Source organism: Phyllobates terribilis, unplaced genomic scaffold (genome assembly GCF_046119375.1).
Source record: "Phyllobates terribilis strain yellow unplaced genomic scaffold, ASM4611937v1 Scaffold_13__5_contigs__length_258822181, whole genome shotgun sequence".
Classification (NCBI taxonomy): domain Eukaryota; kingdom Metazoa; phylum Chordata; class Amphibia; order Anura; family Dendrobatidae; genus Phyllobates; species Phyllobates terribilis.
In genome coordinates, this window is record NW_027362773.1 from 122988262 (window position 1) to 123014416 (window position 26155).

The 26155-nt window shown below is 42.5% G+C and overlaps 1 protein-coding gene across 2 annotated transcripts in view; it reads left to right on the forward strand.

The window, feature by feature from the left end:
• LOC141173997 (pre-mRNA-processing factor 39-like) overlaps positions 1-23881 on the forward strand; it is a 69173-nt gene extending 45292 nt beyond the window's left edge. Inside the window, exons 4-14 of one of the 2 annotated variants that reach the window (XM_073658578.1) lie at positions 1162-1280; positions 11426-11593; positions 11697-11847; positions 12746-12850; positions 13607-13771; positions 16139-16265; positions 16376-16644; positions 18307-18482; positions 19231-19302; positions 22587-23004; positions 23094-23881. In XM_073658578.1, the coding sequence (XP_073514679.1) occupies positions 1162-1280; positions 11426-11593; positions 11697-11847; positions 12746-12850; positions 13607-13771; positions 16139-16265; positions 16376-16644; positions 18307-18482; positions 19231-19302; positions 22587-23004; positions 23094-23156 (1833 nt within the window). In that variant the 3' untranslated portion in view covers positions 23157-23881. The remainder of the gene's footprint in view (positions 1-1161; positions 1281-11425; positions 11594-11696; positions 11848-12745; positions 12851-13606; positions 13772-16138; positions 16266-16375; positions 16645-18306; positions 18483-19230; positions 19303-22586; positions 23005-23093) is intronic. The other variant, XM_073658579.1, reaches the window with a different exon arrangement.
• Positions 23882-26155: the final 2274 nt, after the last annotated feature.

A 26155-nucleotide genomic window follows, 5' to 3' on the forward strand; every position in this document is an offset into this window, starting at 1 on the left:
CGTCTTACCGGAGAGATCATTATTCTACTCCAATTGTGTTTGTCTAAAAACCTCTGCAAATTCATGGCCGTACAAGGGTGGTGGCGATTCTAAAGGACCGAGACAACTGGAAGTAAGAAAATGCAAGTTTTAAAATATTATTTTTTCATGCAAAAATGAAAGCCTGAGACCACCCCAAAAAAGATTCCTCCCATACCTTTTGAAGATGATGTCCAGGATACTTAGAATACAGAGTGGTTTTTTTTTTGTGTGTGTGTTTTTTTCCTTTAGATAAAATGATGTTTTTTTTTTTGCAAGGTTCTTGGGGCAAAAGTAGTTATTTCACCTGATTAGAACTGCTGTTTTACTAGACAGGGGAAAAACCCACACTGTCAATCCTACATATAATAGGACCAACAGCTTATCAGACATTATTGTCATCAATTGAAAATTCGGAATTTATATTGTGAAGGAAACCATGTCCCAAACCTGACAAAGTTCAAGTGTTACCCGATGTGCTTACCACTATGTACAGATGCTACTGCACATATTTGAGGGTTTTTTTTATCTAAAATGTTGTCTAAGATTTTTTGCTTAATTTATTTCTAATGTTGTATATTTATATTTTTTTATATACAGCTCTGGGAAAAATGAAGAGACCACTGAAAAGTTTTCTATTGCAAAGCATGGCAAGACGCATGAACGCTGTGATTAAAAATCATGGTTAGTCCACCAAATATTGATTTCTGAACTCTTCCTGAGTTAAAACCTGAGTAATTTCAGGTCTGAAAGCACTGTTTCTTTTTTAGTATTTTGACGCTTTATCATTTACTGCAAATAAATACAACATTTTTAGCTTTGAATTTCGGAGACAAGTTGTCAGTAGTTTATAGAATAAAACAACAATGTACATTTTACTCAAAAATATACTTATAAAGAGAAAAATCTGAGAAAATAAAAATTTTACAGTGGTCTCTTAATTTTTGCCAGAGCTGTATGTATTTTTTTTCACTTTTAGTATTTGCTTTCTATATTCCTGTATTGCTTTTCCTTCTACTATTTATAAGCATGAAGGGAAATATGTATTTTCCATGACCCGAAGAACTACTGGATACGATTGAGCTTGTGAATATATATGGGGTAATTCCAGTGCAGGATTACTGATGTTTCTGCTTTGTGCAGATCTTTATTCGCGCTGTGAAGGCAAACCCACTGAACGTGAATCTATGGACCAGCTACGTCTCATTTTTATTAAAGAAAGCGAACGTGAATCTGCCAAATTCTGCTGCGAAGTTACAAGGGTAAGAATGAAATGATTTATTTATTTTATTTTTTTTCCTCGCATTTTTATATATCATTTTTTTTTTTTTTTTTTTTTTTTCCCGGCATGAATGGTTGAATGACGGTGACTGTGAATACTCTTTTGTATATCAATGGGAGTGATTGAACTTTTTTAATTAAAGGGAGTCTGTCAGCACAATATGACTGCTCAAACCAAGCACAGGCGCTTGTTGCACCCTTGGTGTGGCCAAACAGTTCTGTGTCCCTTCTCACCTACTTGTTTTCCATCTATCTCCATCCTTCCTTTTCCTTGATTGTCGGTAGTCGATAAAGATGGTGCCAGTGAGAGCCGCGCTTCCTCCAAAATGAATCAGTCAGATAGATAATTATCAGACTTTATTGGAAAGCTATAACACTACGCGTTTCTCGGACGTCCCGTCCGCTTCTTCAGGTACATAGCTAATGTTGACTATAACAAGGATGTCTATATATACATATCAGTGCACGTGATGAAAGAAAAAAAAAAACGCCAAAGGATCCTGTAGCGCCAAGAAGATAACGGTCTCCTCAGTTAAAAAAAAGCCTTTTGAGGCCAAACAAACATTTGCACGATTATAGTGCACACTTCTTAATACTATTAGCATGACCTGGCTGGATTTACAAGAATAGTAAAAGCAAAACGGGTGAAGATGAGGTCCTGAGTGTGGCCATCTTTGTGAGTGGCTGTGGAGGACCATTGAGCAAGGCCGAAGGCGAAAGTGAGAGGTAGAAGCTTGGAGACAGCTGAGTGAGTGTCAATGGGGATGTTGAAGTTGCCTATGATGACAGTGGGGATGTCAGCGGAAATTAAATGAAGTAGCCAGGTGGTGAAGTGGTCAAAAAAGGCTGGCCGTGGGGGGCGGTAAATGACAGCCGGTTGGACGTGGAGTAGACTGCACCTCAAAAGAAGGGAGAGTAATGGAGGGTGGTAGTGGATTTTGGGTGAAGGAGCAGTTATCTGACAGGAGAAAACCAACTCCTCCACCATGCTTGCTGCTGAGGTGCAGGGTGAGAAAAGGTGGAATGCACAATACAAAGGTTCAGCTGGAGAGGCTGTGTCAGAGGGGGTGAGCCAGGTTTCGGTTATGCAGAGGAAAAAAAGTTCATTAGTGATGAAAAGATCATGGATGTAGGAAAGTTTGATGCAGACCGAGTGAGAGTTCCATAGAGCTCCTGTTAGAGGGACTGGGGAGCGGGGGCTGGGTGAATGGTTATGAGGTTAGAAAGGTTGTGCAAATTTGTGGTAGATCATGGATGGGAGGTAGAAGGGATTGTGGGGATATGGTGAGGAGGACCAGAATTTGGAGAGATATCACCAGCAGTGAGGAGGAGCAGAGAAAGTGTTAGTAGGTGGGAGCAGGAGAGAGCGTGAGGTGGATGTCTGTGTTTGGAGACACAGGATTTTATGTTAAGGAACAGATCTGAGGATGGAGGGAGAGATGACCAGTTCATTGCTAGGTGTAGGGATTAGGGGGGTTAGTGGGAAGTGAAGGATTATGGGGGTGAGAGTGGAAACAACCAGAAACATTGTTTACTGTGATAATGTGTACCGTTACCTTCAGTTCCCTTCTGGTTCTATTCTGGTCTAATTCATTTGCAGTACACTTATAGGTGCATCTCACAAAATTAGAATATCATCAAAAAGTTAATTTCAGTTCTTCAATACAAAAAGTGAAACTCATATATTATATAGAGTCATTACAAACATAGTGATCTATTTCAAGGTTTTATTTCTGTTAATGTTAATGATTATGTCTTACAGCCAATGAAAACACAAAAGTCATTATCTCAGTAAATTAGAATACTTTATAACAGCTTGAAAAAATGTATTTAAAATCCGAAATGTTGACCTACTGAAATGTCTGTTCAGTAAATGCCCTCAATACTTGGTCGGGGCTCCTTTTGCATCAATTACTGCATCAATGCGGCAATGTGGCATGGAGGCGATCAGCCTGTGGCACTGCTGAGGTGTTATGGAAGCCCAGGTGGCTTTGATGGCAGCCTTCAGCCCGTCTGCATTGTTGGGTCTGGTGGCTCTCATCTTCCTCTTGACAATACCCCATAGATTCTCTATGGGGTTAAGGTCATGCGAGTTTGCTGCCAATCAAGCACAGTGATACTGTTGTGTAAACCAGGTATTGGTACTTTTGGCAGTGTGGACAGGAGCCAAGTCCTGCTGGAGAATGACATTTCCATCTCCAAAAAGCTTGTCGGCAGAGGGAAGCATGAAGTGCTCTAAAATGTCCTGGTAGACGGCTGCGCTGACTTTGGTATTGATAAAACACAGTGGACCTACACCAGCAGATGACATGGCCCCCCAAACCATCACGGATTGTGGGAACTTCACACTAGACCTCAAGCAGCTTGGATTGTGGCCTCTCCACTCTTCCTCCAGACTCTGGGACCTTGATTTCCAAATGAAATGCAAAATTTACTTTCATCTGAAAACAACACCTTGGACCACTGAGAACAGTCCAGGTCTTTTTCTCCTTGGTCCAGGTAAGACGCTTCTGGCGTTGTCTATTGGTCATGAGTGGCTTGACAAAAGGAATGCGACACTTGTAGCCCATGTGCTGGATACGTCTGTGTGTGGTGGCTCTTGAAGCAATGATTCCAGCAGCAGTCCACTCCTTGTGAATCTCTCCCAAATTTTTGAATGACCTTTTCTTAACAATCCTTTCAAGGCTGCGGTTATCCCAGTTGCTTGTGCATCTTTTTCTACCACACTTTTTCCTTCCACTCAACTTTCCATTAATATGCTCGATACAGCACTGTGAACAGCCAGCTTCTTTAGCAATGACCTTTTGTGGCTTACCATCCTTGTGGAGTGTGTCAATGACTGCCTTCTGGACATCTGTCAGCAGTCTTCCCCATGATTGTGGAGCCTACTGAAACAGACTAAGGGACCTTTTTAAACCCTTCGGAAGCCTTTGCAGGTTTTTTTTTGTTAATTAATTTAAGTTACTGAGATAATGACTTTTGTGTTTTCATTGGCTATAAGCTATAATCATCAACATTAACTGAAATAAACACTTGAAATAGATCACTCTGTTTGTAATGACTCTATATAATATATGAGTTTCACTTTTTGTATTGAAGAACTGAAATAAATTAACTTTTTGATGATATTCTAATTTTGTGAGAAGCACCTATATATGATGCACTTGGATGATGCAGAGCAGGCTACCGTAAGTCTATGTAGACTTGTTACTCACAATATAAGTGCTTAGAAATGCATCCAGGCGAGCGGGGTTGGGGAGGGCGTGGTGGCGCCCGTGGGCCATTGTTTCAGCCCTTCGGCTGTCACGGTCTGTGGGCCAGACTGGAACAGCCAGAGGGCCAGATGTGGCCTGTGGGCCCCAATTTGCCTAGGTCTGACATAGATTGAAAACAAAGTAAGTGGGAAGATAAACTGAACTCATAGGCCACACCAAGGGTGCACCAAGCACCTGTGCTTGGTATGAACAGTCATTCTGTGCTGACAGACTCCTTTTATACAAAATTAAAATATTTAGGTATGTATGAAACTCGCTGGGGGTTTACGACTATAAAAATCAGTAATGTCGACCTTTGCTCTTGCTGACCTGTTAAACTTTCCTTTTGGTCAGCAGCGAGAGCGTGAAGCAAAGTTGTATAAACTCCGCTTCATTACCATCTATTATAACGGCAGCCTTGCACTTACCTGGTTTATTGAGGAGAAAATCTTTTTAAATAGCTAATTTGCTTCCTCTGATTTTGGGACATTCGTGCAGATGGTCTCGCTTGCATCATGCTGAATTCTTTATTAACAGGTAGCCCGGCAATAACCTTTTTTGCACATTTAAAGAAAAGTTGAAGACGTTTTTTTTTCCTTTGAAGTCATTGTTCCCTTTTGCACTGTGTCCAGTTGTATTCTTAATGTTAAGTCACTATTGTAATAAAATGCTCTGTTCAATATATGTATTCATTTTAATAAATTCTCTTTAGTGTAAACGTTGCATTATTTTCTATCTTGAGTGCTGTATTTCATTTGGTGATGGAAAATATCAGAAGAAAAAAGGGCTTGTGACATTAAAGCTGTATAAAGTTTATATTGTGCGACACAAAAGTGCACAATATGTGAGGCTTGTTTCATGGTTTTTTTTAAGTTTCTATATAAAATGATGAAATCACACATGCATTGTGAGTAGTGCGTGCGGAAATCCCGACCTCAGTGGTGCAACAGCGATCAAAAGGAAATGTGTCCTTAAATAAGAGAGCATTAAATTAATTAGTGGCTCAATAGGTACATGGTATTTCTGAAGATGTCTTGCCACCATCCTGTTACAGGGTGCAAGGAAAAATTGTACACCCCAACATGGCATTATCCATTCTTTTCTCCAGTAATGTCCTGGTGCCGCAGATCAGTGCTTCAACTCCATCTTACCTACAGTCTCGGAACCATATAAAGACACATGGACCTATTACGGGAAGTCACCATTAAGTTAAAGGAGTGGAAAGTTTTATTCGAATATACCCAAAATATTACAATTCTGAAAGTCCTTGTCCGCACACATAAAATGCTCTACATCCAACCTCATCCTGGGTTCCGCATAGTGTCGGACTGGAGTGCCAAGGGCCCACCAATAACCAACTCCAACTCCAGGGCCCCACTTTTCAGCCACATGCAAATGTGCAAATGAATAAAATGCTGCCTTTGTCTGTACATCGTGATTCAAGTATATAGTGCCCAATATTGCTCATATAAGAGGGTGGTGGCCCACCGGAGGATTCTCCTGTTCTCCCGTGGGCTAGTCCATCTGCTTCTTCTGAGCATGCCCAGCATTTCATATTTACAAGATTAAATACATCATCAGAAATATATTGTACATCTCACATTGGAAAACGCTTATATTAAGATAAACTTTCCCATAAAAAAGACATTTTATCCATTGGATACAAACAATGCATGAGTTACAGATGGTGAAAACGCCATTATTCAGCCACCTATCTGTAAGAAGTGTTTAAGGTTACTTATTTGTAAGTACTTGCTTTTAATTATATATTGATACCTTTACATGTACTTACATCATTGAGTTACTGAAGAAATGACTGGACGATGGAAAGATTGCCACCTTTGGCTATGCTATTCTTTTCCTTGCACACCAGAGCCCAATGTGGAGGCGTTGGATGTTTTGCAAGTTATCACGTATCCACAGGATGAGAAATAAGTCACCGATTGCTGTCAGACCGATTGGTGATACCCTAAGACGGGTCTATAGATCGCTGGAAGCGGGCTCTGACCCTTACTCCATTCATTGCCCATGGAACGGTCATTAAACTGCTGCTTAACTTTGTCCGGCAGTCTCATAGACAATGAATGGAGGGGAGGTTGAACATGAGCACCTCAGCTTTAAGTTTCAAGTTAACGTATGATTTTGTTAATTATCTTTTAATGTACAAACCAAGAATTTATTTTCTTTATCAGCCAATAAATAGAAACTGATCAATTTATCATTTGTTTTTTTATTATTTTTATCTTTATTTTTCTAGCCGTCATCCATTGACATCAGTAACCAATCTAACAAAAAGACAAAATCTATACAAAATACACGCGTAACAATAACTCTAAGTACTGATGTCCTTGACTTCTGTTTGATCAAATGTATTAAATTGATTTGAACAGTAATATTCTGTAAAAAAATACATTTATGTTTATAGGAACTGTTTGTTTCTGTTTTCTTTATTTAGAAGTGTCAGCTCCATAAGGGGCTACATTACTGTGCTCCTAATTCTTATTTTGATACAGGTGTCACCATGGATTTTACCCTTTTACAATACGAGTTTGAAAATTCACTGCAAAATCCAGGACACGCTACGGATTTAAAAACCTATCGTCCTAAAATCTGCGAGTTTGTGCATATGTGTACGTAGGTCTATTTGCCGTGTACATCCATATTTTTGAATAGATGTGTGAATTATTTATTTTTTAATGCCTACATTGGAGTGCATAATTAATATAGTTGTGTGCATACAGTGGTGGCCAAAAGTATTGGCACCCCTGCAATTCTGTCAGATAATACTCAGTTTCTTCCTGAAAATGATTGCAATCACAAATTCATTGGTATTATTCTCTTCATTTAATTTGCTTGCAAGGAAAAAACACAAAAGAGAATGAAGCAAAAATCAAATCATTGATCATTTCACACAAAACTCCAAAAATGGGCCAGACAAAAGTATTGGCACCCTCAGCCTAATACTTGGTTGCACAACCTTTAGCCAAAATAACTGCGAACAACCGCTTCCGGTAACCATCAATGAGTTTCTTACAATGCTCTGCTGGAATTGTAGACCATTCTTCTTTGGCAAACTGCTCCAGGTCCCTGATATTTGAAGGGTGCCTTCTCCAAACTGCCATTTTGAGATCTCTCCACAGGTGTTCTATGGGATTCAGGTCTGGACTCATTGCTGGCCACCTTAGAAGTCTCCAGTGCTTTCTCTCAAACCATTTTATAGTGCATTTATAAGTGTGTTTTGGGTCATTGTCCAGCTGGAAGACCCATGACCTCTGAGGGAGACCCAGCTTTCTCACACTGGGCCCTAAATTATGCTGCAAAATTTGTTGGTAGTCTCCAGACTTCATAATGCCATGCACACGGTTAAGCAGTCCAGTGCCAGAGGCAGCAAAGCAACCCCAAAACATCAGGGAACCTCCGCCATGTTTGACTGTAGGGACCGTGTTCTTTTCTTTGAATGCCTCTTCTTTTTTTTTTCCTGTACACTCTATGTTGATGCTTTTTCCCAAAAAGCTCTACTTTTGTCTCATCTGACCAGAGAACATTCTTCCAAAACGTTTTAGGCTTTCTCAGGTAAGTTTTGGCAAACTCCAGCCTGGCTTTTTTATGTCTCGGGGTAAGAAGTGGGGTCTTCCTGGGTATCCTACCATACAGTCCCTTTTCATTCAGACGCCGACGGATAGTACGGGTTGACACTGTTGTACCCTCGGACTGCAGGGCAGCTTGAACTTGTTTGGATGTCAGTCGAAGTTCTTTATCCACCATCCGCACAATCTTTGCGTTGAAATCTCTCGTCAATTTTTCTTTTCCGTCCACATCTAGGGAGGTTAGCCACAGTGCCATGGGCTTTAAACTTCTTGATGACACTGCGCACGGAAGACACAGGAACATTCAGGTCTTTGGAGATGGACTTGTAGCCTTGAGATTGCTCATGCTTCCTCACAATTTGGTTTCTCAAGTCCTCAGACAGTTCTTTGGTCTTCTTTCTTTTCTCCATGCTCAATGTGGTACACACAAGGACACCGGACAGAGGTTGAGTCAACTTTAATCCATGTTAACTGGCTGCAAGTGTGATTTAGTTATTGCCAACACCTGTTAGGTGCCACAGGTAAGTTACAGGTGCTGTTAGTTACACGAATTAGAGAAGCATCACATGATTTTTCAAACAGTGCCAATACTTTTGTCCTCCCCTTTTTTTAGGTTTGGTGTGGAATTATATCCAATTTGGCTTTAGGACAATTATTTTTGTGTTTTTTCATTGAAGACAAATTAAATGAAGATAATAATACCAAAGAATTTGTGATTGCAATCATTTTCAGGAAGAAACTGAGTATTATCTGACAGAATTGCAGGGGTGCCAATACTTTTGGCCACCACTGTATATATGTGTTGTCTGCATAAATGTAGATTTTTGAAGTATGCACCTTTGTGTTGGTGTGTATGTATGTACATGTATATATATATTCTTTGTGTGTCTGTGCAGAACAGTGGTTTTGTTGACCTATGTATTTTTGCTTTCTCTATATTATTGAGTACTTTTTAGACTTTAAATTCTGGAAATTCTTCTAAGTTTTTTTTAAGTTTTTACAGTGTTTTAATGCAGGTTTCATCATTTGAGCAGTGCTAGATTAGATGGTTGACAGATCTCAGCAGCTTTAATGGGATCTCTTGGGTTTCTGTTATGGTAGTCGTCATTTTACCAGACAAAATTGCACATAAATCTGCACTTTATTATCTGGATCTGCGACCGAGGCTTCAAGCTGTTGCTTCAATGCAGATGTGAACTATAGAGTAGAAGGTGATGGACTTCTCCAGGATTTGCTGAGATCCTTGTGAAACACATATGTTATAGCTGTCATGGCTCTGGTGTAAATGGAAATCATGACCAAAGTGTGAACCGAGCCTAAAATTTATTTTGATGATTATGAAGTGAATTTTCTTTTTAGATTTGATTTTTTTACATTTAATTATATGACTTTGTAAGTTTTAGTTTTGTCAATGACCTTACAGGTCCTCCAAATAGGTTTCATAGCGGTATTTCCATCTTATAAAGTGATTCTTATCACTAGAACTCCAGCGGATACGGAGAATGAAGGGGTCTCAGCCCGGCTGGCCTCTGTGCAGAAGTACTGTAGTGCGAACAAGCCTCAGGAGAGCTGTAGGGCGGTTAGGCTCTGCGCAGGAGAGCTGCAGGGCGGCTAGGCTCTGCGCAGGAGAGCTGCAGGGCGGCTAGGCTCTGTGCTGGAGACCTGCAGGGCGGCTAGGCTCTGCACTGGAGAGCTGCAGGGCGGCTCGGCTCTGCGCAGGAGAGCTGCAGGGCGGCACGGCTCTGCGCAGGAGAGCTGCAGGGCGGCACGGCTCTGCGCAGGAGAGCTGCAGGGCGGAACGGCTCTGCGCAGGAGAGCTTCCGGGCGGCTAGGCTCTGCGTAGGAGAGCTGCCGGGCGGCTCGGCTCTGCGCAGGGGGCTGCAAGGCGGCTAGGCTCTGCGCTTGAGAGCTGCAGGGCGGCAAGGCTCTGCGCAGGAGAGTTGCAGGGCGGCTCGGCTCTGCGCAAGAGTGATGCAGCGTGGCTTGCCTTTGCACAGGGGAACTGCAGGGCGGCTAGGCTCTGTGCAGGGGGCTGCAGGCCGGCTCGGCTCTGCGCTGGAGAGCTGCAGGGCGGCTCGACTCTGCGCAGGAGAGTTGCAGGGCGGCCCCGCTCTGCGCAAGAGTGATACAGCGTGGCTTGCCTTTGCACAGGGGAACTGCAGGGCGGCTTGGCTCTGTGCAGGGGGCTGCAGGGCGGCTAGGCTCTGCGCTGGAGAGCTGCAGGGCGGCTAGGCTCTGCGCTGGAGAGCTGCAGGGCGGCTAGGCTCTGCGCTGGAGAGCTGCAGGGCGGCTAGGCTCTGTGCAGGAGAGCTGCAGGGCGGCTCGGCTCTGTGCAGGAGAGCTGCAGGGCGGCTAGGCTCTGCGCTGGAGAGCTGCAGGATGGCTCTTTTGGAGTGAATGTGCTCAGCAGCAGTTCCCCTCTTAACTGGTCGGCTGCAGGTATGGATACGCAGAGAAAAACAGTGAAAGGGTGCTACGGACCCTTTATTCATGGGTTTGCGGGGATCCGTAAAGATGCACCCCACCAATGATAAACTGATAACATATTTTTGCCATCACATTAGAAGATAGAAATGCTCTTTAAAAGTCAAACTGTGAATATAATGTTTATATGTCGTTTTCTGGCCAAGAACTTTTACGGTCTATATAGCAACATATTGGACTTGTTTAAATCGTGTATTGAAAAATCCTATCAAGGTGGAGCTGATATTCTCCTGTGTCTTCATAGTCCTCAAATGACATAATTGTGAATGGTAAGTGGATCAGTGAAAAACAGAATTGCTCTTATTTGCATCATAAAGAGAATCAAGCACCAAATGTATGCTGCCTAACGAACAGCAGCATAAAGTAGCGGCCTGATTTTGTCTTGCAGTAGTTTCATAAAACTGCTGTTCATGTGCAGCGCTGGGGTCCCGTCAGTGATGTGTGCGACCAGTGGAGGCCCCAGTACCGACCCCTCACATAGTGACAGCCTATGCGGAGTATGGAGGAAAGCTGTCAGTGACAGCTCCTGGAGGAGCTGCCAGCTCAGTTTGAGGACTTGAAATCTCATTACAATTAGTTTTCTATTTTGCAGTTCTACCAATAAGCAAGCGATGCCTGCATTAGTCCGTTAGGGTACATCGTTTCTTTAATATGGATATCTATATCTTTACAAGTCACAGTTTAGGCAGAGCAGTCCATCACCTACCACGTCCCTATGAGAGCCATCATTATAGTGCACTGGGCATTAACCTGTATAACTACTCCTAAATTGTGATTATTTTTTATGACGTACTTTTGCAGGGTGTTTAAAGACGCTATTGATTCCTGTGGCATGGATTACCGCTCTGATGAGCTGTGGAGCCGGTACATAGAATATGAGACAAAACATAATAACTTTAAGGAAGCCATGATGCTCTATAACCGTGTACTGAATATCCCCACTCTGAGGTATCAGACGCATTTTGAGAGGTGAGGACGCAGATGCGGTATTTTGGTAGGATCACAAATATTACTGTGATGCTGTTCTTTGGTTCGGCTCCTAAATGATTTTCTTGCATGGTTTTCTGTACAGGTGTAAAATTCTTATATCTACTCGATCTCCGGTTGAATTCCTGACTATGGAAGAGCTCAGCGCAATCTACACAAGAATACAAGCGGAAAATGATAACTATCAGGTTGCTATGGAGGATTTACCATCAGACGACATCGCAGACTCGCTAACAGTATGTAAAGTTTTTTAGATCTAATACTTTGACATCTTTTCTCTTTAAGGTTTTTGGAACTGGAAAATTCTCTTTTTTGCGGATTGCAAATTATTTTCACGTAGAAGAGTGTTCACACTGTTCAAGATGCTATAAATGTAGCAGAAATCCTGATACTCTGTTATGACCAGCGATGGTCGCGATGGGCTGATGCGTAGTGCCGCCGTTCACTACCAATCTGCTGCAATCAGCTGATCGCTACGCCACCTTTTTTTTTTTTCAGCAGGCATGGTCTTCCTGAGACAACCCCATTTAACACTTTTTTGCTGTGTTTTTGGGACCCTCTTTTCTTTTACACATCTGTAGAAAGCCACATGAGGGCTTGTTTTTTGTTTTTTTTTGCAGGATATGTAGTTTTGAAACTGAGCCAAAACTGAGAAAAATTCTACAGACTGAAGACCCCCATATAAGTTCAAAATCTGAATAGTGTGGGACCTGATAGAGGGTTAAGTAAGGTGATGGTAATTCCTTCCAGGGATTTTCTTTTAAAGGGAACCTGTCACTAGTTTCTTGCTGCCCAAACCATGAGCGCATGTATCCGAGCCAGGCTGCTCAACTGCAACCAGGTAGGTTTTCCTCTGATCTGCTCCAGTGTTTCAGAGATAATATAGTTTGAAAAGCCGGTCAGGGAACAAAAGGAGAGACGAGATTAGTCCGGGGCTGCCACCAGCCGGCTTCTTCCATCATCGCTTTAGTTGATTGACAGGACTTTCCCATTAGTGTATGTTCCAGAGAAAAACATACCAGGATGCAATCATATAGCCGGGCTCGGATTCATGCTGCCTGTGGTTTGAGCAGCATGAATTGATTTAAAATAAGCTTGAGAGCTTCTAAATTATTTTTTTTCCCATTTTGAAAGGAAGCAGATGTGCAGAAGATCCGGCAGCATTTTCTAGATACAAGGGAACAAATGTTTCTCCTGAATGAAATGCAAGTTCAGAAACGGTCTGCGTTTGAAGACGGGGTAAGTGTCATTTCTAAAAATCTCACAAAGATAGAAATGATTGAACTCTGGGTATGTTCACACTGTTTAAGGGGGTCCAAATTAAATCTCTAAAACCTCATAAACTGGTGCTCCTCGCCACCCACGGTGCAAGGGAAAACAAAGAAGAGGACCCAGCACTACCGCAGCTCTGCAGCCCCTTCACTCTTAGGATAAGTGGTGGTCCCAGAGACTGGACCCCAATCACTTCTAAAGTGATGGAATACCATGCCATTAAAATATACAACTCGTCCCCCAAGCCCTTAAAAGAAAAATTTATAAAAATGTTACAGCTTTCTTAATGCCATGATGTGAAACCAAAGAAAATCGCTGTTACCTCAATGCCCCTCCAAAAAAGTGCATCTTTAAAGGGGTTGCCAAGACTATAATATTGAATATTAGATCGGTGGCAGTCCAACATCAAGCACCTCCACTGATCAGCTGTTACCCGGTTCTCCGTGTATGGAGCCAAAAAAACAGCTCCGTGTACTGCTGTGTACTAACTGTTCGAGGGCATAGGAGCTGCGGTACCCAAGACGCGTTCACTTCAGTAGGAGATGAGCTACAGGACATGGTCACAAGTCATCAGTGTCATAGTCTTGGACGACCTCTTTTAAGGCACTGACTTCTCGGAAAGTTGTGACACTACTGCTGAATCTCCCTGAATGTCTGCCTTCCAAAAAAGATCTAAAGTGAAATAATGTGTGGATAACTTCTGTATTTTTTGCCTTCTTTTAGATCAAGCGATTGTATTTTTTTTCCACGCCACTAAATATCAAACAACTGCAAAACTGGAGGAAATACCTGACGTTTGAGATGTCTCAGGGCCTGCACGATCGCATAGTCGTGCTGTTTGAGCGCTGTTTGATGCCATGTGCAATGTATGAAGAATTCTGGCTGTCGGTGAGAATCAGTGCAATTATTACTTGTGCTTGGTCTATTTTTCACTAGTGATCATGTAGAAGCGTGAACTCATGAGCCACATGTATGCAAAAGTGGGAGATATTGGTCAGTGGCAGATTAAGGCCATGGTCCCACTATCAGTATTTGGTCAGTATTTTTCCTCAGGAGTGGGAGCCAAAACCAGGAGTGGGTGATAAATGCAGAATTGGTGACTTGTTTCTATTTTACCTTTTCTCTGATTGTTCCTCACCTGGTTTTGGCTCCCACTCCTGAGGAAAAATACTGACCAAATACTGATAGTGGAGCCGTGGCCTAAAGCCCATTCTCTGCAAAGAAAAGGAGGCACCTCTTATTTTTTTTGTAACTTGAACCTGTCCTACCCTTGTCAGGAAACTCTTTGCTGTCTTCGTATGGAGAATACCATATTACACATATTCTGTTCCGAATTTCCACTATCGCTGTTTCTTAAAACTGCCTAGGAAAATGATCAATATTATGTATTTCCTGATATATGTGCACAATTTCAGGAAATAACCCTGCACCAATTAGTCATAGGATTAAACCACTGACAGATGAAGCAAATGGCATTTGGTTATCACAATGACACTTGCAAGTAGATAGGATATATTAGAAAGCCAGTAAGGCTGTGTTCACACACTGCAGCTAAAAATTGCAGCAGGCCTGTACCGCTGCAGTCTTTCCACTGGTTCCCTGCACATTCACTTAATCTTATAGAGAAACAGCCACCTCTGTGCGTGAATACAGCCTAAAATGTCAGTACTTGAGATTGATGTGCAGAAAGCCAGTGACTAATTAGGACCGCCCACTTGACTACTAAACCCACAAGCAGCAGGGATTTCCTTGAATGAGATAAGTTATGCTGAATCTTTTCCCAAAAACAAAAAATCTTAATCTACCCAGCTTCTCCTGCTCCATATCATGTTGTCTGCAGATCAGACTGAATGTTTAATGTGATAGGTTGCTTTAAAGGTATTGACTTGGCCTCCAAATTCCAGGGCTGTGGAGTCAGAGTCGTGGGATCGGAGTCGGTGTAAAATGGACCAACTCCAACTCCGAAAATATGTAATAAATTGGGTACAGTAGTTCAATGCAGTTTGTGGGGAATATTTTTTCATAAGAATTTCGGAAAGTTCTGCAATGTCCTATAAATGTCTGTCCTATTCCTGATCTAAGGTGCTAGACTTTTAGCTGAGATGAATCTGTGCTACAGTAAATTTATCACTTAAACAGGAGCCATGTATGAGGGAGTCGGAGTCGTGGAAATTGAGGAGCCGGAGTTGGAGGTTTGGCTCACTGACTCCACAGCCCTGCCAAATTCTCCATATCTCAATCCAAATAGGTATCTTTGGGATGTGCTTGCAAAATACATCCGATTCTTAGAGGCCACACCTTGTAATGTTTTGGTACCAGATGCCACAGGACTGCCTCTGAGGTCTTGCGGAGTCCATTTCACTAGTAATGCATTTCCCTTAAAGAGAACATGTTACCATTCTTGCTCTTATTTTATTCCCGCTGTTCCCTTGAGTTTGCAGGTTTTTTTTGTTTTTTTAAATCCAACATATTGTTCCAGAGATATGACCTTTTTATTTAGTGCTGATGTTAATGGTTTTTCCAAAGGGGTCATGGCTCACAGGGTAATAATGCAGAGCAGCCTAAAGACACGCCCCTGAGGCTCTTGTGCGCCACGTCCCCCGAGGCTCTTGTGCGCCACGTCCCCCGAGGCTCTTGTGCGCCACGTCCCCCGAGGCTCTTGTGCGCCACGTCCCCCGAGGCTCTTGTGCGCCACGTCCCCCGAGGCTCTTGTGCACCACATCCCCTTACTAAAGACCAGAAATATTAGCACTAAATGAAAAGGCCCATATTTCTGGACCCATATGGCGGATTTTGAAAAAAAAGGAACAATCAGGGGAGCAGCAGGAAAAAAAATAGAAGAAAAACTGGTCACTTTTGACCTGGTGACAAGTCCTCATTATTGTTGTTATGCCCTCACTTTACTGATGTTTTAATTCTGTTTATTGTAATCTCTTGTAACTTAACGTATACTGTTGAATAGTTTGACTTTTTGTGGATGGTGTACAACTTAAATCTTATTGACAAGAGAAATGGTAACACCATGTTGTCATTGTATTTGTATATTTCCAGGAGTAATAACAGAGGGACACTATGGAAGGTGCTCGAATGTTATTTTATTGGACAAACAGTTATATCAGGAGATATGAATTTTTGTGTACCTTGATATATAGAAAAACGTTCTAGGTTATATAGATATTGTAATAGTCTGTAAACATTATTAAAAGAGATTCCCGGAATATAGGTTGGAAATATTGACAATGTGCATCTCTGCAGTATGCTCAGTATATGGAGGGACAGTCCGTGGAAGCTGCCCGCTCAGTATTCGAGAGGGCTTGTCTGACCCATTTGCCACTGAAATTTACGCTTCACCATCAATGGGCTTTTTTCGAAGAAAAGCACGGTATGTCTCATTGCTTAGCTAGTAGCCAGTTTTTCACATTGTTCCATGTTCTGCAGTGTTTTTTTCTAGTCAATAAATATAATATAGTTTTGGGTTTTTTTGGTCCCTAGGGGAACTAGACTCTGCTCGGGCTATTTTACACAACCTAGAAAATGTGCTACCTGGAGTTGTCTTGGTGCGGCTGAGACGTGTGAACTTTGAGCGGCGCAATGGAAATCTGCAAGAAGCAGAGAGATTGCTCAGAGAAGCTGTGCAAATCAGCGGTAGGCCAGGCGTGGCAGCATTTTATACAGTCAAGCTTGCCCGACTACTGCTAAAGCTGAAAAAAGATCCAGAAAAGGCCAGAGACTTACTGATGGAAGCTCTCAAGAAGGAACCGGTGAGAAAACATTCACAATTAAAGGGGCTTACCAGCACCACTCACTTCCTACCGCAATGGTAGGTGGGCAGGTATTTGTAAGCCAAATTCAGAAATAGTTCCAAAATTCAGAAGTTTGGTGTATTTTTCAGTTATAAGTCTAGGGCGTAGAAGGGTGGCAAAAATGAGATTAAGTGAAGGTAGATGCTGATTAGATGCGAGTGTGATGCACAGGAAAATCGTAGCAGCGGTGGAGTGAGCAAAGGACCAGGACATCAAAGGAGGTGGTCTTGTCTTGTGAAGTATCAAGAGATTAGCCTGAGATGTGCGGAATGGGCACCTTATGAATAGCCTTATAGCACATTGTATTTTGAGCTCATTTTTGGGGGGCAATATGGAGCCAGAGATGATTTTTGCAGAGGGGAGCGGGGAATTAACTGGGAAGCAAAATTGAGGGTGAATTGGAATGGTGCAATAAAGATGGATGTTGCAGTAGTCTAGGTGGGAGATGATGAAGACCTACACGGGCAAAAGGAGGAGGACACTCAGGAAAGCTGGTTAGCAGAGAGATCACATCTGAGACAGGGAGGTAAACTTGAATGCCATCAATGTAGAAGTGGTACTGAATTTCGTGGGTTTCATAGATCTGTCCCAGGCCACCAAAGATGTAGATTGAGAAGTGTAGAGGATTGGGGGACACCAACAGAAAGGGGTCGAGAGGAAGAGGTGATGTGTGAACGGGAGGCACTAAATAAAGAGGTCCAGGAGAGAGCCAAGTCTGTGATGCCAAAGAGAGTTTAGAATGAGGAATACAGAGTGATGTCGTGAGGCTTTGACAGCAGATTATTAGGGACTTTGGATAAGCAGTTTAAATAGAGTGGTGGGTCAGTAGCCAGATTGTAGCGGGTTGACAATGGAATTGAAGTTGGGAAAACAATTTAAGGTGGCCATGTTCCTTAAGTAGTTTAGCAGCCATCGAATTGCTGAATAAAGAGGATGGGGAAAGGGATGACTTTCTAAGGATGGGTGTGACTGGGGAAAGGATGACTGTCCCCTGGTCTCCAGACCCGAACATGACAGTCTTATAGGTATATGTTCAGTTCTTATTGGTAAACCCAGAGCCAGTCCGTATATCTATGTCCGTACACTGACCATGTTTCACGGACGTCTGAATGAGTCTTTAGGAGGAGTGAAGATGCCAGGGGTTAGTGATGGTTTGAAGAGCTTGGTTAGGTTGGGGGATGAAGGAGGGATGGGATAGGGTTGAGTGGACACTTAGTGGAGAGTAGGGCTTAAAGCTTGTCATCAGTAACAGTAGAGGAACTCTTTCTGGATGGGTGTGTGAAAGGCCTGGGCAGTAGTGTAGAGGGGCTGCGGGGACTGAGGTTGCCGTTCTTGTGTTTGAAGTACGAGGCGATGTCCCCTGCTGTGGGATGAGCGATCTGGAAGAGGGGACCGAGAGAGGAGTGAGTTGTGTTAAGTAGTTATTTTTGGTTGTGGGGCAGAGAATTGTGACGTCACTTTGTTTGTTTGAACCAGATGATTTGTGAGATGTTTTCTTGTATTTGTTCATCCTGAAATATATTCTCAGTATTCGTCTAAGATTATAATGAATTTAGATATTTTCTCTTTTAGTCTAAGGTGAAAGTTTGAGCATATATTTTTTGACACATTTTCTTCCAGAATAGTCCTTGCCTGCACGAGTGTCTGCTGGAAATTGAGATATCCAGAGATGGTGTGGATGATGTGATGCATTGTGTGGAAAGAGCGCTGAAAAGCAACATCCATGATGCTCTAAAGGGGACCTTGTCCCAGAAACGTCTTGAGTTCCTGGAGGACAACGGCACCAGTATTAAAAGGTATTGAGACCTGTCTTTTATTTATTTATTTTTTTTTTTTATCGCAACATGTCTGAGATGATGGAAGGTCATCTGTGCAATCAAATGGTTTTTATCTACCTGAATATTGATAAGAGGTCGTACTTCTGCTTCAGGGAAGATAAGTTTTTTTTGTGCTCCTCCGTTCCAAAGTTATGTCCTCCAGTATAAAAGAACTGCCAATATTTTCCCTTCAACCAACTGGGTGTATACCACAGAAGTTTTGTCATTTTGCTTTTTTTCCCCTATGACTCTGACCAATCAAAACACAGCTGTGGCATAGAGGGGGGAAAAAAAGTAAATGCTTCCAGAGAAACCCACGGCTGCAGCTCGGCTCAGAACATTAAAATAAGCGGAGGGAAGTCTAGTCGGCACATAACTACAAGTAATCTAATTGCATACATGCGGTTACATGACCGCCCACTCACACGGGAAATAGCTACGCATAGCTATGATTCAGCAGACTTTTAGAATTGGCCAAAAAAAAACTTTAGCTATAAAGCTATGAATCCGGCCCTCTGCTTTGTAGAACACCAGGACACAGGTTTGAACCCAGTTTTCAGGATGCCTTTTTTCCCCTCATTCGTTCCTGTGTATTGGGGCTCTGGGAAAAAAAAAACAAATCTGAATTGTGCATGTTACTATTTTAGCAATTTGATTAAATGTAATAAGTGTTATCATCTATTGTGTTTTCAGTGCAAATGTACTAGCTTTATTTCTTTTCTTGCAGTTTACTTAATGCTTATGATGAGCATCAAATACTACTAAAGAATAATGAAATGAAGAGAAAAGGAAATGACGGGTAAGCGTTATCATTTACAAACCATTATCTAAATGGTGAATTCAGTGAATAGCGGCGATCACGTGATCGGGGACCAGAAAAACCGTCCCTGATCATATTTTTCAGGGTCTCAGCTGGAAAATAGCTGAGACCTCGAAGAATTTCCGACTCTGGGGGGGTGGGGTTGCTACAGCCTTATTCCTCAGCGATGCATTTTCACGGCACTGAGGAATAAGTACTCTTAACTGCCGCCGTGAAAATGCATCACGGCAGTCGTTAGGGGGTTAATAAAACAAAAATACTGCCTTAGGATGCATTCACGCATCCATGTAATGTCCAAGTGCTGCCAGATTTTCTATTTCTTTAAATTGGACCCAAATGGATCTATTTAGACAAGTGTTAAAATGACGAATTCAAGAGTGAGAGCTGTGAGATTCAGAGCATGTGTTGTACTGCTCCAAATTTGAGGATCAGAATAAGACATACTTAGTGGGTCTGTGTGCTCCCTTATAAAAAAAATCTGGCAGCACACCAACACATCACACTGGTGTGTGAATGCCGCCTTAAGGTGCACTTACACTGACTGATATTCGGGAACGGGCTGCCAACCACACAAAACACTCGTTCGTCGGGTGAAATTATTTGTAAGCTTGCTTAAAAGTCATTATTCGCTTCAGCACATTGTCCTGTGTATACCGAGTATATATGCTACTGAGAACAAAGGTATTGTATGCGTACAGAACGATTCTGTGCACATGGAAGAGCGGCTGGCCTCTCTAAAGGCCCCGTCTCACATAGCGATATCGCTGCTGTGTCACGGTTTTGGTGACGCAACAGCGACCTCACCAGCGATGTCGCTATGTGTGACACTTTGCAGCGATCAGGCCCCTGCTGTGAGGTCGCTGATCGCTGCAAAGTGTCCTGGACCATTTTTTGGTCGTTGGCCTCCCGCTGGCCAGCACACATCGCTGTGTGTGACCAGCGGGACCAACGATCAGGCTGGTATCCATGGTAAACATCGGGTTACTAGGGGCATGCGCGCACTTAGTAACCCAATGTTTACCATGGATACCACTCTGCTACGGTGCGCGGGAGGTTACCGCTCACGGTAGCAGAGTCGTATCCATGATAAACATTGGGTTACTAAGTGCGCGCATGCCCCTAGTAACCCGATGTTTATCATGGATACGACTCTGCTACCGTGAGCGGTAACCTCCCGCGCACCGTAGCAGAGTGGTATCCATGGTAAACATCGGGTTACTAGGGGCACACGCGCACTTAGTAACCCGATGTTTATCATGGTTACGAGCCTGCTCCTGCTTCAGCAGCAGGCTGGTAACCGGGAGCAGGACATCGTGGAAAGATTCTTTCCACGATGTCGCTGCTCCCCTGATCGCTGGTGAGCCTGCCTGTTTGACAGCTCCCCAGCGACCACATAGCGACGCAGCAACGATCCCTGACAGGTCATATCGTTGTCGGGATCGCTGCTGCATCGCTTAGTGTGACGGGGCCTTAACAGTCTATTAAATGACCGCCAATCTGCTTACATGTTGAAGATCGGTGGTCATTAAAATAGCCTCAGTCTGCCACTGTAAATGCACTCTTAAATGGGTTGTCCACTACTAGGACAACCTCTTCTCATCCTGAATGTTTGCCCCCGTTAAAATAAAAACACTTATACTCCCCTCCAGTGCCGGCGCCATTCCAGTGGTGTCAGCACTTGGATTCCCGGGGCTCAAGTGAGGTTGTTACGTCACGTGAGCCCCGCGCCAATCAGTGCTGGCGTCACTGTCCCCGCCTTCGGACGTAATCAAGAAGAATACTTATACGTCCGAAGGTATGCGTTTTTCTTTTAATGGGAATAAACATTGAGGATGAGAAGGGGTTGTCCTAGTAGTGGACAACCCCTTTAATAAAACTTAGCCACAGTCTTTGGAACAGATACCTGTTATCCTGGAGCACTGGGTAAAGTTGACCTGTTGGCTGATTATGGGTTCCTATATAACCGGTTTAAAATAAATACATTTTGGAACAAATAAAGCCAGACATATCACTCGAAGCAAGGATCACCAAGCTACGACTTGCCTACTTTGGACACATTTTACGAAGAGAGCAATCACTGGAGAAGGACATTGTTGGAAGAATAGAAGGAACAAGGTGAAGAGGAAGACCGCAACTCGATGGCTTGATACAGTCAAGATAACGGCAGACCCTGGTGGACCTATCTAGGGTGGCACAAGATCGATCTTATAGTTCATTCATACAAATAACCATGGATTGAGATCGAGATAAAGGCTGTTAATATATATATAGAGTACAGACCAAAAGTTTGGACACACCTCATTTAAAGATTTTTCTGTATTTTCATGACTATGAAAATTGTACATTCACACTGAAGGCATCAAAACTATGAATTAACACATGTGGAATTATATACTTAACAAAAAAGTGTGAAACAACTGAAAATATGTCTTATATTCTAGGTTCTTCAAAGTAGCCACCTTTTGCTTTGATGACTGCTTTGCACACTCTTGGCATTCTCTTGATGAGCTTCAAGAGGTAGTCACCGGAAATGGTCTTCCAACAATCTTGAAGGAGTTCCCAGAGATGCTTAGCACTTGTTGACCCTTTTGCCTTCACTCTGCGGTCCAGCTCACCCCAAACCATCTCGATTGGGTTCAGGTCTGGTGACTGTGGAGGCCAGGTCATCTGGAATAGCACCCCATCACTCTCCTTCTTGGTCAAATAGCCCTTACACAGCCTGGAGTTATGAAAATACAGAAAAATCTTTAAATGAGAAGGTGTGTCCAAACTTTTGGTCTGTACTGTATATGTAACGGTAGGATATCACAGCTGTAGGTCTATACTGATAGCAGCTGAAGCGGCACAAAAATACCTAGTGCTTGTTTTGGCTAATGAAAGAAAACAGCAGAATCCTAGTCCTCCCGATGGTAGATGTCGTGGAGGAGAAGGATCAGGTCGGGGATGTTGGGTTTTAATGCACCAGATTTCTCTATAAGAGATGAGCTCTAGCGGAGACTTTTCCCTCTCCCCATTTGTTCTGATTTTGGTGCAGAAATTGTGAATATTACAAAACGTTTTTGATGACAATTTCATGATTGTGGTTTCACCCAGCGCAGTTTTCAGAACTTCTTCAGTAAGTGACATGTCATTTATTGAAGTGGTTTGCAGATGGGTTCTGCCCAAAAATCACAGGGTAGTGACTCCGATTAACCCCAACGCAAATGCACAATATTTCTGCACCATGTATTTATTTACTATCCTGATTTTGTTTTCCTATGCAGGGATGAAGGAGATGAAAAGAATAAAAAAGCCAAAGCTCAGTCTGATAACCCCTCTGTACAGGACAATCCTTCCACCCCAGGAGTTTCACAACCCACAGGTTCAGCTGTAGCATCTTCTCTAGTGATGACTCAAAGTGTTCCTACAAACAATACAAGTACAACTGTATCATCTACACAAAAAACTAATGTAAAAGTACCAAATGTCCCAAAACCTATCAAGCCTGAACCAAACCCCCCAGCAAGGGCTTATGTACCTTCAATACAACCATATTTCCCTCATCCCAGTCCACAACCTGTACCTCTATATTCTCCCATTTTCAGAGGTCCATTCCCCCCACAAAGAATGCCTTTTCCTCAGCATTATATGAGGGGACCTCCTGGACCTATGCCTTTTTACAATTATGGACCGTGGCATCAGGCAAGTGCAAAGTAAATTCTAGCCCCTTTATATTTTCATATTGTCCATCTTTTTCATTACTGATCTTTTTTTTATCCCTTCTTTTTTAGAACTTTGGAGGATATAACAACCCACAGCCTTGGAATTGCAACAGATTTTACCAGCCCTTTTAATCTCCTGTTGCTGGAAGTTTACTAATTGTTGCTAACTGTTCGAAGCCCCAAACCATGAAGGGGTTGTTGTTTTTTTTTATTTTACCTTCATGTTTTATACCTCCATGCACTGTAGAAAAGCAATGGTTCTTCCAGGAACATATGAACGCAAAGCGTGGACAGCTTGTTGGTACATATAAGAAATGATTAGCAACTGCTACTAATGGGCACTGAGACCTAAAGCTCATGGTCAGGTCGGGTTCATACAGCACGGTTTGCATCAGTTTTTTTTTTTTTCTAGGGAACAGCAGGAATGGATCCCACAGAAACATGCAAATCAATCAGCCTTAGTGTGTGAACCAGAACATATTGATTCAGTTTTCTTCAAAGTTTTGTTTCACCTATTCAGTAGAAAAGGAGACGGCCCAGAAAATGTGATGCCACTTATGATTCTTATGATTCTTTTTTTTTTTTTCTCATTTTTTTGTAAATAAAGTTTGATACAGAAACAGAAATGTCACTTGGGGGAGTAAAACTAAAAGATTTTTTTTACATATGCCTTGAATGTGACATATAAAAATACATTTTTATGCCCAAGATTACCCTCTAAAGTTGGGTTCAAGAATTAGTATTTTAGAGGAGTGGTCTTGGCCAAGAAAGATGCATAATACATGCTGGGATTTATCAGTCACAGAAGTTCTCATCTTGATAAGTGTTGTAGTGGAAGTTGAATAATAAACCCGTATTTCACCATTACAACTTCCATGGTCTTGCATGCCTGACATATGGATTTGTTCTAGGAAATTTATCTGTTGGCCAAACGCATTTTTCTTTTCCTACAGATTTGGTTGTCTGTAACGTAGATTATTGAGAGAGATATACAGTACAGACCAAAAGTTTGGACACACCTTCTCATTTAAAGATTTTTCTGTATTTTCATGACTATGAAAATTGTACATTCACACTGAAGGCATCAAAACTATGAATTAACACATGTGGAATTATATACTTAACAAAAAAGTGTGAAACAACTGAAAATATGTCTTATATTCTAGGTTCTTCAAAGTAGCCACCTTTTGCTTTGATGACTGCTTTGCACACTCTTGGCATTCTCTTGATGAGCTTCAAGAGGTAGTCACCGGAAATGGTCTTCACTTCACAGGTGTGCCCTGTCAGGTTTAATAAGTGGGATTTCTTGCCTTATAAATGGGGTTGGGACCATCAGTTGTGTTTTGCAGAAGTCAGGTGGATACACAGCTGATAGTCCTACTGAATAGACTGTTAGCTGCTTTTTTCTTGCCATAATACAAATTCTAAGTAAAGAAAAACGAGTGGCCATCATTACTTTAAGAAATGAAGGTCAGTCAGTGCGAAAAATTGGGAAAACTTTGAAAGTGTCCCCAAGTGCAGTTGCAAAAACCATCAAGCGCTACAAAGAAACTGGCTCACATCAGGACCGCCCCAGGAAAGGAAGACCAAGAGTCACCTCTGCTTCTGAGGATAAGTTTATCCGAGTCACCAGCCTCAGAAATCGCAGTTTAACAGCAGCTCAGATTAGAGACCAGGTCAATGTCACACAGAGTTCTAGCAGCAGACACATCTCTACAACAACTGTTAAGAGGAGACTTTGTGCAGCAGGCCTTCATGGTAAAATAGCTGCTAGGAAACCACTGCTAAGGACAGGCAACAAGCAGAAGAGACTTGTTTGGGCTAAAGAACACAAGGAATGGACTTTAGACCAGTGGAAATCTGTGCTTTGGTCTGATGAGTCCAAATTTGAGATCTTTGGTTCCAACCACCGTGTCTTTCTGCGACGCAGAAAAGGTGAACGGATGGACTCTACATGCCTGGTTCCCACCGTGAAGCATGGAGCAGGAGGTGTGATGGTGTGATGGTGCTTTGCTGGTGACACTGTTGGGGATTTATTCAAAATTGAAGGCATAGTGAACCAGCATGGCTACCACAGCATCGTGCAGCGGCATGCTATTCCATCAGTTTTACGTTTAGTTGGACCATCATTTATTTTTCAACAGGACAATGACCCCAAACACACCTCCAGGCTGTGTAAGGGCTATTTGACCAAGAAGGAGAGTGATGGGGTGCTACGCCAGATGACCTGGCCTCCACAGTCACCAGACCTGAACCCAATCGAGATGGTTTGGGGTGAGCTGGACCGCAGAGTGAAGGCAAAAGGGCCAACAAGTGCTAAGCATCTCTGGGATCTCCTTCAAGATTGTTGGAAGACCATTTCCGGTGACTACCTCTTGAAGCTCATCAAGAGAATGCCAAGAGTGTGCAAAGCAGTCATCAAAGCAAAAGGTGGCTACTTTGAAGAACCTAGAATATAAGACATATTTTCAGTTGTTTCACACTTTTTTGTTAAGTATATAATTCCACATGTGTTAATTCATAGTTTTGATGCCTTCAGTGTGAATGTACAATTTTTATGGTCATGATTATACAGAAAAATCTTTAAATGAGGTGTGTCCAAACTTTTGGTCTGTACTGTAGGTACTGTTCTCCCAAGTCAAAGAGTATTGCCTCCACCTGCTTATGACACCTCATCCATAAAGAGAGGCCCACATGGCGACTTCAAAACATAACACATTCTGCTGTTAAAGAGAACATCTCATCAGGATTTAGCCCTATAAACTAAAGGCATGGCTATAATGGAGCTGTGATGCCGATTAATCTGATGCCTAAAGTGAAGGAATCTGATCAGTGGCTGCTGAATACTCACCTTGGGAAGTTTTCATAAAATGATGTTCTCTGTGCTTCGGGGCAGGTCCTCTTCTCTTTTTTCACCAGTGCTATTTTTTTTTTTTCAAGATTTGTATTGCCGATTTTGATCGACACTCGTATCGATATATGACATGTCTCCGCAACTTTGTGCTGACCGTTTGGTCTAAAAAAGAAGTCCTGCCATGTGAACAGCCCCATAACCTTTAGGCTCTGTGCCCACGATGCAGAAATGCTCCGGATTTTTTCCTGAGCATTTCTGCTTCTCCCTGGCAGAAAAA